This window comes from Colobus angolensis, unplaced genomic scaffold, assembly GCF_000951035.1.
Source record: "Colobus angolensis palliatus isolate OR3802 unplaced genomic scaffold, Cang.pa_1.0 Scaffold1, whole genome shotgun sequence".
NCBI lineage: Eukaryota > Metazoa > Chordata > Mammalia > Primates > Cercopithecidae > Colobus > Colobus angolensis.
Genome location: NW_012110918.1, coordinates 17,371,955 through 17,389,269, shown reverse-complemented (window position 1 = coordinate 17,389,269; position 17,315 = coordinate 17,371,955). Strand labels below are relative to the sequence as shown.

General features: G+C 58.1%; 1 protein-coding gene across 3 annotated transcripts in view; it reads right to left on the bottom strand.

The window, feature by feature from the left end:
* The window catches only part of BAIAP2 (BAI1-associated protein 2), a 78,226-nt gene that overhangs the window by 55,015 nt on the left and 5,896 nt on the right, over positions 1-17,315 (bottom strand). For 2 of the 3 annotated variants that reach the window (XM_011959107.1, XM_011959047.1), the window contains exons 1-2: positions 4,945-5,909; positions 1,081-1,167 (exon numbers count right to left, since the gene is read on the bottom strand). In XM_011959107.1, the coding sequence (XP_011814497.1) occupies positions 1,081-1,167; positions 4,945-5,014 (157 nt within the window). In that variant the 5' untranslated portion in view covers positions 5,015-5,909. Of the gene's footprint in view, positions 1-1,080; positions 1,168-4,944; positions 5,910-17,315 lie in introns of those variants that run through there. The other variant, XM_011958975.1, reaches the window with a different exon arrangement.

Below are 17,315 nucleotides of genomic sequence, written 5' to 3'. Positions count from 1 at the left end.
GGGAGGGGGCTCCAATGAGGGGCCGTAGGGGCTGCTAAGCAAGGCAGGACGTCGAGAGCGAACTGGAGAGAATGGAGCCTGGGCAGGCAAAGCTGGTTCCCGGGTTCCTGGCCCCACAGCCTCAGCATCAGGGAGATGGAACCTCTTCTGGGAGCTGGAATTGACCAGAGTAACCCAGGACCCCCCAACCCACCGCCTGCGACACATCCAGGGCCTCTGTCAGTCAAGGGGGCTATCGGTCCCCAAAAAGAAAAGTCGAAAAAAGGGACCAGGGCCAGTCCCACTGACACTTCCCCATCCGAGGGTCTCCAGACCTGCAGACCACCTCCCAGATCGGCAGCCACGGGGAGGTAATCAAGAGCGAGCGCGGCCTGTCCTCTATGACCAGAGGAAAGAGGAATCCAAGTGGTTTCTAAAGCAACTCAGGCTTCCTCGTGCGTCGAGGAAGCTCTGGGAGCAGCAAGTCAGCACAGACACAGCCGGCCTGGGGTCTCCCAGGTGGGCGGAGGAGACCTCAGCACCACCCAGCTAGGTGAGGGGACTGTGGAAGCATGGACTCCGCCTCAGCCACGCCTGCAGCACCACCACGTGGGCCCTGACTTTCCAGGTTTTGCCCTGTGTCCCTTGACATAGACGTCGTAGGAGCCATCACAGAAAATTTGCTAAACATAGACCAAGCGTCAATAACATAACCTGCCAGTCAGCCACGCCGCACGTGGGCTTCCATCCTTTCTCACTCATTTTAATAGCAGGAATGAATTCCCACGCCATCTAATCCCATCATCCAAGCACACAGACCCCGGTGTCAGCCGCTCCAATTTGCCGAGAGCACCTTTAAACACGGGTTTAAACACGGGTTTGCCTGCTCGTCCTCACCCTAACCTGCACGCCTCAGGGGACGGGACCCACCGCCCACTTTCAGCAGGATGTGCCCCTCAAGGCAGCTCCCAGGGTGACTGTCATTAAAATATTTTCCCATTTGACAGGCAAAACCTCATCTCAAATCAAAAAGCGGCTAGACACAGGACAGGGCCCCAGAGCTGCCCGAGGACATCAGGCGACTGCCAGGCGGGGTCTCACCGAGTTCTTTGGAGCCCTGGCTCTCGCTGGCCAGCTCCCCCATCTTCACCAGGGCATCAAAGTAGCCTTTGGCTGCGTACGTCACACCTGGGAGAGAAAAAAGGGAGCAGTTATTTCCTCCATGAGGCACAGACAAGACTCTTCCCCAGCAAAAACAAGGCAGTCTTAGCACGCACAGGCCAGCCCCGTCTCCTGCCCAGACAAGCTGGGAGAACATTCGGCTTGCTGTGATTTCTGGGTTGGACAGAACCCATCTCTTGTTGATATTCTTGTTTCACCCCAATCATGAGAGCTCCCTTGGCTCGTAAGAACACAGCTTACCGGTTCAGGCCCTGGGCTACTCAAGTCAGATTGCAGACTGCTGATTCCTATCATGTGCTACCAGGCGGGGAGGGGGGCGGGCGGGGAGTGTTGCACTAACTAACTAAGTGTATTTCGTGAGACAAAGAACCAACCCCGGGGCAAGGAAACTGCAGAGCTGGACAGTAGGAAGCCATTTCCCCACAGATGCCCAAGCTGAGCCTGGAGTGGGAGAACTATTTCCCATCGCTTCAGTCTCAGACCAGGACGCCCACCTGGGAGTAGATCACAGCTGATCAAAGAAGGCTAAAAGCATCACTTGGTATTGCCACCGCCTGAGGGGCCTCCTATCAACTCCGAGGCAGAGCCTGATCTAATCAGAAGTGGGCATGAAGGGCTCGGGCTTGCTGAACTCCTCCCCAGCCACAGGGGTGGAGCAGGCTCCTGGAAGAGTCTGGGCTTCCTCCTCAGGGACTCCAGGGAGCACCTGGTAAACTCCTCCACCTGACAAGGAGCCCCACCCCGACCTCCAGGCTGCAGAAAGGGCGAGGCAGGGCCCTGGAGAGCAGCGTAATTACAATTTCTAATCCGTTTTCTACACAACCCACTTAGGCGCCTATAACTGGGCACTTCATCAGATTTTATTTATGTACTTTTCAATTCAGCGCGCACAATTTGTTCCGCAGCGCAAGACCACGTCTGCAGAGGAATGAAGGGCTGTGCCTCGGGGGAGGTGGGCTGCCTCAAATAAAAGAAAAACGAAACAGAAGTGAGACTCCAGGGCAGCTGGCTGTGGCTAAGGTGGCCGTGCTGCCTGGATGGCTGAGCTCATTTCTGCGAGGCCATCAAGAAAAACAGGAGGAGGAAGTAAAGCTCTAAGTCTCCGCACTCAGCCCTGCCGCCCTCATGAGGAACCAAACAGGAGCAGAAAGGCTCAGAAGGAACCCACGCCCTGGTGGCATCAAAGGGCTGAAGTGCCTGCTCACCCAGAGGAGGGGAGCACAGGCCCTGGCCCCCACCGCAACCCACCAAAAGCGGCATCCACACCACTTCCCTGTGTGCGGACGACAGGGAAGAAACCCACACCTCGGACAGCCACAAAAGGACTATGAAAGACTCTACCACAGACGAGCACCAAGTGTCCTACGGACAAGTGGCTCTTTCAGGAAGCCATCGTCAGTCTGCCATGTGCAAGACCAGCCCCCGCCAGGGGCGGGATCACCTGGACTCTGGGTTCCCATCGTAATGCCCAAGATTCAGACCCAGCTGGGAAGAGATGAACACCTGGTCTCATTCACAGGGCAGGGAACTCGGCTGGGCCTGGAGAATCTGGACATCGTGTGCCGTGCCTGGAGATCGTGGGATCACCATGGTTGAAGCTCTCTGCACCCGCCTCAGCCACGCCTCAGCCTTCCTACTCTGGCTCAGGAGCCTCTTCCCCGCGTCAACACTTCAGACCAGAGGCAAAGGCAGCTCTCCCTGGGACCCCCACGAAGCTGCCCAACAACCGGGGTGCACCGCAGGGGACCAAACCAGGTGCAACTTCCCCCAGGAGGGCACGCCAGCCCTCAGAGCGGCCACAGGCTCTGCTGCCGACCTCCACTACCTGGTCCAAGAGGCTCCCGGCTGGGGGACAGGGTCACTACCATAGCCCAAGGATCTCCACTGTCATTAAAACCCTGCCTCAGGCCAGGCTCACGTCTGTAATCCCAGCACTTTGGGAGGCTGAGGCGGGCGGATCATGAGGTCAGGAGATCGAGACCATCCTGGCTAACATGGTGAAACCCCGTCTCTACTGAAACTACAAAAGAATTAGCCAGGCGTGGTGGCGGGCGCCTGTAGTCCCAGCTACTGGGGAGGCTGAGTCAGGAGAATGGCGTGAACCCGGGAGGCGGAGCTTGCAGTGAGCCGAGATCGCACCACTGAACTCCAGCCTGGGGGACAGAGCGAGACTGCATCTTAAAAACAACAAAAAACAAAAAACAAAAAAAAACACCCTGCGGACTTCTGCTAGAGGAAAGACTCTCCTTAAGACAATTTTGATGAGCAGGTCCCTCGGGCTGCAACCCCGGGACCAGGGCTGTAGACGAGGGGCAGGATGGAGAGAAACAAGGCTGTTCCTGGGGCAGCCATGGGGGCCCCTGCAGGGTGCCGGGTGCAAGCAGACGTGGCCCAAGGGATCTCCCTGTCCCCTTCATGCCCACAAGGAAACATGAAGGCCACCCCCCGCTAGATGTGGCAGACAGACACAACTGGTCCACCTTGGGAGCTGAGAAGGAGGGCAGTGCCAGAGACAGGCCTTCTGCCAGGTGCTCGGTTGGGGTACTTTGTCCTCAGATGACAATGGAGTAAAGGTGGTTAAAAAAAAAGGCCGGGCGCGGTGGCTCAAGCCTGTAATCTCAGCACTTTGGGAGACCGAGATGGGCGGATCACAAGGTCAGGAGATCGAGACCATCCTGGCTAACATGGTGAAACCCCGTGTCTACTAAAAAAAAAAAAATACAAAAAACTAGCCGGGCGTGGTGGCGGGCGCCTGTAGTCCCAGCTACTCGGAAGGCTGAGGCAGGAGAATGACGTGAACCCGGGAGGCGGAGCTTGCAGTGAGCTGAGATCCAGCCACTGTGGTCCAGCCTGGGCAACAGAGCAAGACTCCGTCTCAAAAAAAAAAAAAAAGGAGGGCTGACCCACTCCTGCCCCCTCCTTGCCACCTCTAACCTGGCACCAAAACTGGACAACCAACTCCACCCAGCCCATGGGTGCTGCGACACCAGGAAGCCGTGGAGGAGCCAGGGGCGGCTGGCGGAGATGCGGTGCGTGACCTGGAAAACACGATCTCCTCCCTGCTAGGGAATGTGGACTTTGCCTATGAAGATGCTGCAGTTACAGGGACAGACACGGTAGAGGATGCAGGGGGACCGGGGTCACTGCCCAAGAACAGCAGGTCCCCATCCATGGCCGGACTCAGCCATGAGCACCTGCGGGGCCAACAGGGCAGGTAAGAAGGGCATCTGGGGACAAGGAAGCCACTCCCCACCAGGACGGAAAGACGCAGGTGCACCCAAGACCCCGCGGTGGAACGCCTGGGCGGGGTGGGGGTGGTGGTCAGCGTCTCAGGGAGGCAGTGGGAAGAATGGAATGGCCCTGCAGCCACCAGCCCCCCACACCCTCTCTCCTGGCTCTTTGTGAGCAGGAGCTGCAGGGTGTTCACTCATCAGAGAGATGCCACAGGTCCCAAACCCAAAGCTGCTGCAGTTACCAACAGCTTCATCCCAGCCCTGATCCCGCAGTTTCTACATGATTCTGAGGGACTGATATCCACACCCCTCCCATCTCTAGATGCCACGGGACACGAGCAGCCTGCACAGGCAGGGGCATGCTGCCACGGTGACAGCAGACACAGTCCAGAGTGCATGGGCTACACCTTCACTCAGAGCCGCTGTCCGGCTTTGTTGCTGGAACAAAAGACCACCTTTCACTCCTGACCAGGCCCCACAGGCTGTGCCCAAGTCCATCTGCCAGCTCAGGAAGCAGCTCCCACCCCACAGGGCCAGGGCGCAGTTCTACCTGCCAGCGCCTTCTCATAATTCTTCCCCATGGCGATGAAGTTCCGGAGGCTAGGGTTGAACTGCTCCATGATGGTCTGGAAGAAAGCAGAGAAGAAACAGCATTACTGGCAGAGGTCACCCTGGTGACTCTGAAGGGTCCAAACACAGAGGTGCCAGGCACCCCTCCCAGGGGTCGAGACCACAAATGCTCAAGGTAGGCTTCTCAAGGTCAAATCCCAGCCATGCCCCTGATCAATGTCCTTGGGAAAATGACCTTCCTAAGCCTCAGTTTTCACATCTGTACGAAAGGGATGAGAAGAAACCCTGCCACAGGAGTGTTTGAGGACTGAAGGAGCGCATTTGCACGGTGCAGCAGGCAGAATACAACTGGCGCTCAGACGCGCTGCCGCCGAGGGGCCGTTCCCATTAGCGCGGCTGAGTCAGCCCAGAAGAGCCTCCACCGGCCACACACAGTCACTCACCGACGTGGCGCCCCCCCACTAAAATCCTACTCAGCACATCAATTACCAAACATCAGCTCTGATTAGCGCCATCACAGCCTGATCTGCAAATGCCACGCTATGAATAATCCAACGGTTCTGGGTCTGTTTGCCCGACGGACGGGCATCTCGGTGCCAAGATCAGCAGTTCTTAGACTCAAGAAATTAGATTTTCACTGTGAAGGCCAAATAAATGTTTTAATTACAAGGCATAAAAACAGGCACACACAAACAACAGCCAAATGAGAATTCTACCGACATAACACACACTGTCAACAGCCAACCGCCGCCAGCAAGGGCCGGGGAGCAGCTCCAACAGAAACCCTGGCGCAGCCGCCTCCCGTGTCTTCCGGTCCCTTGTTATGATGTGATCCTGATCTTTCCTGAGGATCACAGGAAGGGAAGCTGCCCAGCCCTGTCACACACAAGCAGAAGCCCCAAACTGTGGGCTAGACGGTGGGGAGGGAAGGGCAACTCCATGCCCCACCCCCTCTCCCAGCACCTGGCCTCAGCCTCCGGAGCCAACAGGGCAGATAAACAGGGCATTTAGGGACAAGGAAGCCACTCCCCACCACGGGACCTGGCTCCAGAAAACCCGCTATTTCACGTGTCTTCCACTGCCTGCCCTGAGCTACGTACGGCCAGGGTGTGCGTTCTCGGGGAACGAGGCCCCCACTTCTGCGCTACACCAGGGCTTGCAGCAGGCCGGGTACACCTCAGTCCTGCCTGTGCTGGAACCTCCAGTGGTAAAGCCACCCGGCCAAGTCCCAGGGCAGGTGCCCCTTCCTTCCTGGACGCAGCAAGAGTGAGGGCACCTTAGCACGCTAGCCCAGAGCCCATGTGCGCAGGGATGGGGGATGCAGCAGCCACCCAGCCGCAAAGTCCTGTTCTCACAGAGCCAACATCTACCGAGGGAAGGCAGGACTAGCAGGGCCAGCACGTCCGCAGAAGTGGGACAGGCGTGCTCGGCGAGACGTGGAAGGCAGGCAGGGAAGCACTTGCCATGCCAGAGAGCAGTGGGCAGACCAGAGCAGGGCAAAGGCTCCGAGGCAGGGCCCATGGTGAGTTCCTGGGAAAGCAGGACCCGACGTGGGGGTGGAGGGGGCCCAGGGGAGGCAGGAAGAGGAAGAGGTGGGTGCAGCGGGATACACCCTGAGGCCAGGCTAAGGAGGGTCTGAGCAGAGCGATGGACTAGCTACCTTTAAAAGATCCCACTGGGTCACTGAGTCGGATACGGTGGCTCACACCTGTAATTTCAGCACTTTGGGAGGCAGAGGCGGGAAGATCACTTGAGCCCAGGCATTCAAGACCAGCCTGGGTGACATGGCGAGACCCCATCTCTACAAAAAATTTAAAAATTAGTTGGGTGTGGTGGTGCATGCCTGTAGTCCCAGCTACTCAGGAGGCTGAGGTGTGAGGACTGCTTAAGCCTGGAAAGTCAAAGCTACAGTGAACTGTGACTGTGCCATTGCACTCCAGCCTGGATGACAGAGACCCTGTCTCAAAAAAAAATAAAACTGGCTGGGCGCGGTGGCTCACGGCCATAATCCCAGCACTTTGGGAGGCCAAGACAGGTGGATCACGAGGTCAGGAGATTGACACCATCCTGGCCAACATGGTGAAACCCCGTTTCTACTAAAAATACAAAAATTAGCTGGGCGTGGTGGCAGACGCCTATAATCCCAGCTACTTGGAAGGCTGAGGCAGGAGAATCGTTTGAACCTGGGAGGTGGAGAGTGCAGTGAGCAGAGATCGTGCCACTGCACTCCAGCCTGGGAACACAGTGAGACTCCATCTCAAAAAAATAAATAAAAATTTTAAAAAAACAAAAACAAAAAAAACAGAAGAGATCCCTCTCGCTGCTCAGGGGAGACTAGATTTTAGCCAAGGGCCCTGGCATATGCCGGGAGACCCACTGGACGCTCTGGGATGTCAGAGGAGAAGAGAGGCACGTACCACGCAGGCCTCTGTTCTAGGGGCGGGGATGCTGCAGCACAGCAGGCTCAGCACTGAACTAAATACTTAGCAATGATCCAGGAACCTGGACACTTTAACTCCCAGGAGCGCCTGGGAGCCGGGGCAGGGAGGCCACACAGGGAGTGGGGTGAGATGGGTCTGGCGCCCAGGAGAACGTGAGCCAGAGACGACGCCTGAGAGTTACCAGCAGAGAGAAGAATGCTGGGACCTGGAGCGCTCTCGGTAGCTTGGTTCAAACTGACCAAGCAGACCGGGACTGACGGTCGGGAAATGCTGCCGGATGCGTGTTTATTGTAATGAACTCAAGCAGAAGGGAGCATCAGCCAAGTGAGGTGGATGTGGCCGATTCTAGTGTTCTGGTGTGTGTGTGCTCATGTCTGCATGCACATCTGTGTGCATGTGTGCGCAGACACATGCATGTGTGCACGTGTGTTCATGTGTGCATGTACACATTTGTGAGTGTGTGTGGGCTGAGATGCAGCATCAAGCATGTTTCTCGCCCTACATGACACAGGTGTGAAAACACTACCACAGAGGGTGGGCATGCCAGAGCAGACCCCTCGCTCACAAGAGCCCCACGTGCTTGGCTTCAGGACCATGACCCCCACAGACCCCCGGGGCAGAAGAGGCGGCTCAACCTGAGCCCTGGGAGCTCCACTAACATCCTGAGCAACAGGAGAAACAGGCCAGGAGCCACCCAGGGCCAACCACGGCGGGTCAGCATGGCAGCCATGCCCACTGCATGACGCACGGGGCAGCCCGAAGGTTTCGCTTCCTTAGTGCAGCAGCTGAGCTCACACGGAAGGAATGCAGGAGAGAATGGGCAGGGAACAGCCACCAGGCCACCTGGGCATGGCCCTGCCTCCATCTGCGAGAGGGGCGGTGGCCAGGACACACAGGTGCTGCCGTCCTGGCCCAAAGGCAATGGCAGAGGCATCAATTCCACTGAGCCGACATCGTAAGGGGGGACTCCCCTTCCCAGGCGGAAAGGCCAGTTCCTCCTTCTACATCTGCATCCAGCCCCTGGGCCAGAAGAGAGGCTTCTGTGGAGCCCTGCCTCAGGCACACACAGCAGGTATCACCCACCCCTCCTCCGGGTTCCTCCCTCTCCCGGAACCACAGGAGGAGCCCAGTGGCCCATGAAGAGCCCAGTCCCTCTGCTGAGAGACCATCTCTGGTCAGGCGTCTCTCTGAGCCCCCTAACGAGTCCATCCATTATCCTAGAGCTCAGGCAGGGGTCATCCTGACCCAGTGGGCCTGTGTGGAGGTCCCCAGCCCGAGGCAGCCCACTGTGGGGCATACACTCCAGTCCCGCCTCCGCTTCCACTTCTGACTCCCCTAACTAGGCCACGGTCCTGGTCCGGGGGCCCATAACCAACAGGGGCTCTGCAGGGTCCGGGGGTCCCAGGGTGGGGGCCGGGGAGCCAGTGACAGGTAGCTCCAGCTCCTCTGGAACGAACACCAACAGCAGCGGCCCCAGGTGGAAAGAACTCTGTCCTCAGCCACACCAACGTGGCTTTTCCAAGTCACAGAGCGAGCGTATCTTTTTGCAGGATGCCACCAGGAAGGAGCTGAGCTCAGACACCCTGACGCCCTGACAGTGCTGGTTGGGGCGGGGAGGTCTGTGGGCTTTAAAAGGGGAAGGGAGCTTGTTTCTTACCAACACCAAACAGCTGCAAACACAGAAAAGCCTAGGCCGGGAAGGAGAAACTGCACAAGAAAATAACCTCAAGCCCTCAGAGCGGCCACCCCCACACGGCAGGGCTGAAGTGAGTTTAAAGCCCAGCTGTCCACACTGAGGGCGCTCAGGGACACGTCGTGCCATCCTCAAGACCACAACAAAACTAAGTGGCTCCTGGGGACTAACGGCAGAGAGAGAGCTGTGCAGGGGTTCTGTGACCCCGTCCCTCCTGCCAGGACAGAAATCCTACACCATGAGCAACCATCACACGGTCCTCAAACTCTAGGACCTGTGCGGCGCAAACGCAGCCTGGCGCGTGCAGAGCTCTGCTTTGCCCTGGTGACCACGCGCTGGCTCCCCGGGCAGCGTTCTGGGCTGGCAGGGACTTCCGGTTCCCTGTTTGTTTATTCACTATTGACCAGGGAACACCTTTCCCAGCCCGGGGGGGATCCTGGGCGGGCCTGCCCACAAGGGGCTCCCACACACGCCATGGAGGGCTTCTCCTCATAGGACTCATGCCGCGAAACGCCAGGTGAGGAGGAGTCCCTGCCCAGGGCTGCCCGCATGCTTGGCTGCCCTCCTGTTGGGAGGCCCATAGAGATGGATGTCCCAGTGGCCCTGGAGTCGCATGAAATCCAGGCCTTGACCACAGCAGAGACCCCAGCTGTCCCTACTACAGCCCCCAGGGACCCCGGCTATGCATTTCTGAAGGTACAAATGGGAGGGCCGTGTCCACCAGTTAGAGGTGGCCGCCAGAGAATGTCGATGAGCCCAGGGAGCCCTTTTGCTGACAAGCTGCCGGACACTGCTTGCCAGCCTGGAGACTGGCCATTATGATTCAGTGCTGCGGGCCGGCCTGGCCCATGCAGGCGCAAGGTAGCAAAATCCCCGTCATCTCCACCTCCTCCCAACTTGGGCAACAAAGGAGAGCGGCCAATACATGTATAGAAAGGAGCTCCGCCAAAGGACTTTGCGCTCCTACCCACTTCTGGGCCGTGCTGGGGTCCACCTTCCACCCGCTCAGGAATTCTCTTTACCCCTTGGCTCTCCCTCCCGTGACGCCGCCTCTCCAGTGCTTTCCTGGCAGGGCGGCCACAAACAAAAGCAGTTTCTCTGTGGACAGAGAGTGTCCCCCACCTCCCTCCAGCCCCTCAAGGCAGATGCCAGGGTGGACATGTATGGCCACACCGCTAGGGCCTGTGTGCGTATGAAGCCATACGTGCACATATACCTGTGTGTGCTGTGGCCAAGTACTGCACGTGTTTACCTGTGCATGTACACTCACGTGTGTGCTGGACGCACATGGACCCGTGTGTGTGCTGCAGGCATGAGTTGGACCTGTGTGTGCGCTGTGGCCATGAGCTGCATGTTTACCTGTGCATGCTCGACGCATGCAGACCCGTGTGTGCTGCCGGTGTCTGTGTGTAGCCAGGCTGAGCTGTGTTTTCTATCTACTCAGAAGAACAAACAGAGAAAGAGTCAGTGCTAGGACCTTCCCTAGCTGCCTTAGACCCTCATCACCCTAATCCTCACCCAGCCCCTCCATGAGAGTCCCTGTCCCATCTTACACATGGACAAAATGGAAGTGAGGCTCAGGAAGGCAGGGGCCAGCCCACTAGCTCTTGGAGGAGCCCAGAGTCCTGGCCTCAACCCTGCTGACCACACACCCAGCCTGGTCCCTCTCCAATCGCTCCTGGTATTGTACCCGACATGCTCCCCTATGCCACATTCCAGCAATATCAGGAAAAACGGTGACTCGATCTCCTGGCCTCCCCAGGAGGGCCAATGCCCACGGCAGCTGACTGTTGCGGGGAGGGGCCCTGCCCACCCACTCCCTCATCCACGGACTGGCACAGTTCCTGAGGGGCCAGGCTGCTGTTGCCCACTGGACCACTGCCCTCACTTCCACCTCTGTTGCAACAGGCAGAAGCCGGTGCCAGCTGCAGGGCCAGCAGCGCCAGAGGGGCTTCCCCCAGCCCACTGTGCCACCACGGCCATGGCGTGAAGGCCCCACACACAGACACGGACCTCACCGCACCCACGGCTCTGGTCCATGTAGGCTTGGTGGGACCCTGCCTAGGAAGCCAGGCTCCAGGGAAGGGAACACGGGACAGAGCCAAGCCCGGAAGCCCCAGGCCACATGTCCAGCACACAGGAGGGAGGTGCAGGAGGGGCCCTGCAGCAGTGGACAGTGTCCTCCTGGGAGGATACCTCAGGGCTTGCTGTCCAGGGGCCACAGGCTCAGTTCCCTTGGCTGCCAAGGGGGTTAGGGGTTTCTGTGGGCAGAGAGCATCGGGAAGGCGGCAGCGGCCCCCACGACAGGCCACTGCTGACTCCACACACAGGAGCACGGATGAGCTCCAGACCCTGGGAGCTGGCTCACGGGGCAAGGAGCGGGGGCTGTGGCAGTGTGAAGGAAGCCTGGCTGGAGTGGCGTGGATGGTCCTGTCCCCTCTCAACACTTGGACATCTGTCCTGGAGGATCCTTCCTGAAGGAAAAAAACCAACTCCAGAAGCCTAGCTGGGAGGGCTGCCTGGAGGAGGCAGATCTTGAACTGCTTCTTACTTGGTTTGAGTCAGACAAACTACAAGCCCATGTACACGGATTTAGGAAACGAGGGGATGCATGGGAGCTTCTGGGAGGAAACAGCCCGTAGGGTGAGGACAGGAACCTGAAGGTGAGCCGGAGGCTACACAACGAGATCCCAAGGGGAACGGTGACAAACCAGGCAGAGGCAGCACCCTCCTCCTTACCCTCTGTGGCTGGGGGTGCAGGAGCTGGCAGCTCTGCCTCCCTGTACTAATGGGGTCCCCACAGTCAAGGGCAGGAGGAAACTGTGTGGCCAAACCCCTCTGTCATGCCAGGCACCCCCACCATGAGCCCCCCCAAGGCCATGAGACCCCACAGAGGGCTATGGGTGTCAGGAAGCAGGTGCCTCTCTGGAGGCAGGAGGGGGCCAGCCTGTTCCACAACAGGGGGGTCAGAAGGGGCCACTAGGCTTCTCCAAAGGCAGCTTCGGCACAGCCTGGCTGACCCAGGCTCCCCAGAGTCACCCAGGTCAGACAGACGGAGAGCACATCCCAGCCCCTCCTGGAAGCCGGAAGACAGACATCCAGGTCCCACCCACACCAGGGACTCCTGCAGGGCCCCGGGCAGCCTGGCCACAGGTCATGGTGGGGTCAGCGTGAGGGGCTGGGATGTCCCCTAGGGTGGTAGCTCCAGTTCTCAGCCTCTAGGAGCACCCCAAAAAAGGCATCGTCATCATAAAGTGATTCCTTGTGTCTTTGGCACGGCGCTCAGATGCAACCAGAAGAGCAGGTGGTCCTCCACCAGGAGGGGCCGAGGTGCAGGGACTCCTTCCCTCATGCTGCCTGCCCTACCCGCCCAGCTCCTGGGAGGCCCCAAGACAGGGAACATGAATGCTGCAACTAAAAACAACGGAGACAAATGCCAACGCTAAGGCCAGCTCCTGAGCCAGGCACTTCTGCCCTCCGCCTGCGGGAAGGCCCACACGGCCATTCCCCTGGGCTCCCAGCCTGGGGCCCTGCTTCCCTTTCAGGGTTGCGGCAGCATCTTCCTTTCCATGGGCCTTGGACACCTGCACGCCCTCTGCGAGCTTTCTCCTGGGGTCCGCAACTCTCAGGGGCCCCAAGTCTGAGCCCTCCTGAATGAGGTCCCCAGGAGCAGAAGTCCACAAGGACAAAGGCCACACGTGGGGCCTCGCATGCAGGACACCATGACCCGGCCCGCGCAGGAGGAGCCACAGTCCAGCAAAGTCCAAACACAGCACCAAGCAGCCTGGCCACTTCCTTCCTGACCGAGAGGCACATCCTGCCTATCCCAGCTTCCATGGGGACATAGCCCCTTACAAACACCTTCCAATGTCTGGCCACCCCGGCCTGGGTCACAGAACTTAACAACTGCTCAGTCTCACGGGGTGTCCAGCCCGTACAGGACAGTGCATTCCGGCTGCCTTTACCTGTGGCCAGCATTGAGCTGGTCCCTCACCAGCTGACTGCTCGTTCAGTGGAATCAGCTGTCCCCGTGGAAACCTTCCTGTTGTCATAAACTGCAGGCTGCACTCTGACTGAGGCTGGAGGAGAAAACCACCACAGGCTCCTAATGCGATCAGCCTGCAGACAGACAGGCGGCCACCTCCAGGCAGCATGGGAGACTTGGCCCCTCCAGCAGCTCCTGTACCTCCGTCACGGTGTGGGGCCCACTGGTCATGGCTGAACTGTGTCCCCTCCCAAGATGCATGTGTTGAAGTCCTAACCCCCAGCATCACAGAGTGCAACTGTGTTTGGAAACAGGATCTTTAAGGAGATGATAAAAGTAACTGGGGTCAGCTGAGCGCGGTGGCTCACGCCTATAATCCCAGCACTTTGGGAGGCCGAGTTGGGCAGATCACAATGTCAGGAGATTGAGACCATCCTGGCTAACACGGTGAAACCCCGTCTCTACTAAAAATAAAAAAAAATTAGCCGGGCGTGGTGGCGGGCGCCTGTAGTCCCAGCGACTTGGGAGGCTGAGGCAGGAGAATGGCGTGAACCCAGGAGGCAGAGCTTGCAGTGAGGCGAGATTGTGCCACTGCACTACAGCCTGGGCGACAGAGCAAGACTCTGTCTCAAAAAAAAAGAGAAAAAAAGTAACTGGCGGCCGGGCGCGGTGGCTCAAGCCTGTAATCCCAGCACTTTGGGAGGCCAAGACGGGTGAATCACGAGGTCAGGAGATCGAGACCATCCTGATCTACACGGTGAAACCCCGTCTCTACTAAAAAAGACAAAAAATTAGCCGGGCGAGATGGCGGGCGCCTGTAGTCCCAGCTTCTCGGGAGGCTGAGGCAGGAGAATGGCGTAAACCCGGGAGGCGGAGCTTACAGTGAGCCAAGATCGCGCCACTGCACTCCAGCCTGGGCGACAGAGCTAGACTCTGTCTCAAAAAAAAAAAACAAAAACGTAACTGGGGTCACTAGGGCGGGCCCTAATCCCATATGACCAGTGCCTTACAATAAGGACAGAAGAGGGCACAGACACCATAGGGACCAGCCGGGCACCGCAGCCATCCTGTGCGCTCACCAGTCTGTGGCACTGCATCAGTCCCCCTTCAATGTGGAGAGGCCCGGTCACTGGGTCAGTCATTACTGCCAATCACAGACCCAAGCCTCGTCACGGCCTGGCCTGCAAGAACCCCCGAGGCCACTGCCCCATCCCCTCTCTGTGAAGGCTCTGGCCCGGTCTTCGGGCTGGGCTCACTGCTAGAGGAGTGACTGTGGCTGAGCAAGCAGGGAGGCAGCCTTGGAACACCTGTACCACCCCTCCTCCCGCCAACCTCAGGTCAGGCAGGTGGGAGGTGCGGCCCGGCCCGGCCCGGGGGCTGCAGCCACACTCAGGAGCACAGGCGCCCAGGACAGCAACAAGCAGCTTCGGGGTGGGGCTTTCCTGCTCTGGACCGCTGACCTCTGATCTCTGAAGAACTTTCCGTCCCACAAGCTAGTGATCATGGCCACCACTTACCCAGTACTCTCTCTCTGCCAGGAAATACACTATTGTCTCACTGAATTAATGAGAAAACAGAGGCCCAGCAGCGAGAATGCCTTCCTGAACTCCTCGAACTCCTGAACGGAAGGACAGACACACAGCTGGAAAGCCAGAGGGCCCTGGAGTTGGCTGGCCGGTTTCAATGGACTCAGCCACTCCAGCTGATGGGCGGAGACACACTTCTCCCCCGAACCGAGGATCCCGTCAGGCAGGGACACCCAGGACCCGCACACGAAGCAACAGTAAAGAGGCTGTGCACAGAGGACACCCAGCGCAGTGTCCAGTGCGAGCAGTGGCGAGGGCTCCCGGGTGCCAGGACGCTCCGGTGCGGACAGTGGCGAGGGCTCCCGGGTGCCAGGACGCTCCGGTGCGGACAGTGGCGAGGGCTCCCGGGTGCCAGGACGCTGCAGGCCCAGCCATCCCCAGAGCCAAAGCATGAGACAGTGGTACCACCACCCAGGCCCCAGCACCCCAGCTTCACAGCCACATCCCTAGATGGGACTCCTGCCGCCAGCTGGACCGCAGCCCACGGCTCTGCTCCATGGCCTGGAGTCACCGAGGCCCTGGAGTCTCAGCCCAGGGGCAGGACAGGTGGAGGCTTATGCTCCATCCATGCCTGGACTGTGTGAGGACGGGCTTTCCGTGGTGGAACAAATGGAGACGGACACAGGCCTCCTCTGCCAGACAGAGTCAGCCAGGGAAGAGGAGGCTGGACAAACCCAGAGGAAAAAGGAGTGTACAAGGACCCAGGTCCACGTCACATCAGGAGGTGGGATCTCGGCCTCCACCATACCCACTGGTTTAAAAGCACCACCTAGACTGGACGCAGTGGCTCACGCCTGTAATCTCTGGGTACCCACTGGTTTAAAAGCCCCACCTAGACTGGACACAGTGGCTCACGCCTGTAATCTCTGGGAGGCCAAGGTGGGAGGATCATTTGACCCCAAATATTAAAGATCAGCTTGGGAAACATGGTGAAACCCCATCTCTACTAAAAATACAAAAAATAGCCAGGTGTGGTGGTGCACACCTGTAATCCCAGCTTCTTGGAATTGCTTGAGCCCAGGATGCAGAGGCTGCAGTGAGCCAAGGTCACACCACTGCACTCCAGCCCAGGTGACAGAACAAGACTCTGTCTTTAATTAATTAATTAAATTAAATAAAAGCCCTGCCTGGAAGTGGCAAGGCCACTTTGCCTGGCACTAGCAGCATCCACCCAGACCACGCTCGGCTCTGGGTGAGACAAACCCCCTACTGGACAGATTCCAGCTCCGGCGGTCAGGGGATACCCTCTCCCCCACCACCACCCCACCCCCATTCTAAAGTCATGATGTCGCTCTTTACCAGCACAGGCACCGGGGCTACCCCAGCGCATTCCACCATTCGCGTCCTGCGACTCCCATTGGGGCAGTTATGACATGTGGGCGATCACCTGGCATGGCCCACCTGCTGTCCCCTGCCACAACCAGGCAGTGGCACGCCTGGACAGCTCAGTGTGCAAAACACATAAGGACCATCCAAAGAAGGAACAGGAGGCCCGGCCCTTGTCTGAAAACCTGCGGACCAAGAAAGCACAGGGTGCATTTGCTCACACATGTAATCCCGCCACTTTGGGAGGCCAAGGTGGGAGGACTGCTTGAGCCTCGGAGTTCAAGACCAGCCTAGGCAACACGGCAAGACCCCCATTTCTACCAAAAATTAAAAAAAAAAAAAAAAATTAGCCGGGCACACAGGTGGGACACACCTGTGGTCCTAGCTACTCAGGTGGCTGAGGCAGGAGGGCTGTGTAACCCCAGGAGGTTGAGACTATAGTTGAGGCGTGATCACACCCACCACTGCACTCCAGCCTGGGAAACAAAGCGAGACGCTGTCTCCAAAAAAAGAAAGAAAGAAAGGGCCAGGCGCGGTGGCTCACGCCTGTAATCCCAGCACTTTGGGAGGCTGAGACGGGCGGATCACGAGGTCAGGAGATCGAGACCATCCTGGCTAACACGGTGAAACCCTGTCTCCACTAAAAAAAAAAATACAAAAAAACTATCCGGGCGAAGTGGCGGGCACCTGTAGTCCCAGCTGCTTGGGAGGCTGAGGCAGGAGAATGGCATAAACCCAGGAGGCAGAACTCGCAGTGAGCTGAGAACATGCCACTGCACTCCAGCCTGGGCGAGAGAGCAAGACTCCGTCTTAAAAAAAAAAAGGAAAGAAAAAGAAAGAGAAAGACAGAGAGAGAGAAAGACAAAAGAAAAATAAAAGTTCCAGTAACAAAAATGGCAGAGCAGAGGCTTGGAAGAAAATCTTAGAGACAGACTCAGGAGGTGTTCTGGCATTGGCACCCCTGATGGCTCAGGGGCAGGTGCCCAGTGGACATGCACACTGACAGCCCAGAGCTGAAACGTGGCTCAGAAGTCAGGCTCTCCATGCAAAGTAAGCTTTAGGAAAACCCCACCAACTTACTTCACATGAATTCAATATATGATTATTTAAAAATCTGCCCAAACAGGGCCAGGTGCGGTGGCTCACACCTGTAATCCCAGCACTTTGGGAGGCTGAGACGGGCGGATCACGAGGTCAGGAGATTGACACTATCCTGGCCAACATGGTGAAACCCCGTTTCTACTAAAAATACAAAAATTAGCTGGGCGTGGTGGCAGACGCCTATAATCCCAGCTACTTGGAAGGCTGAGGCAGGAGAAT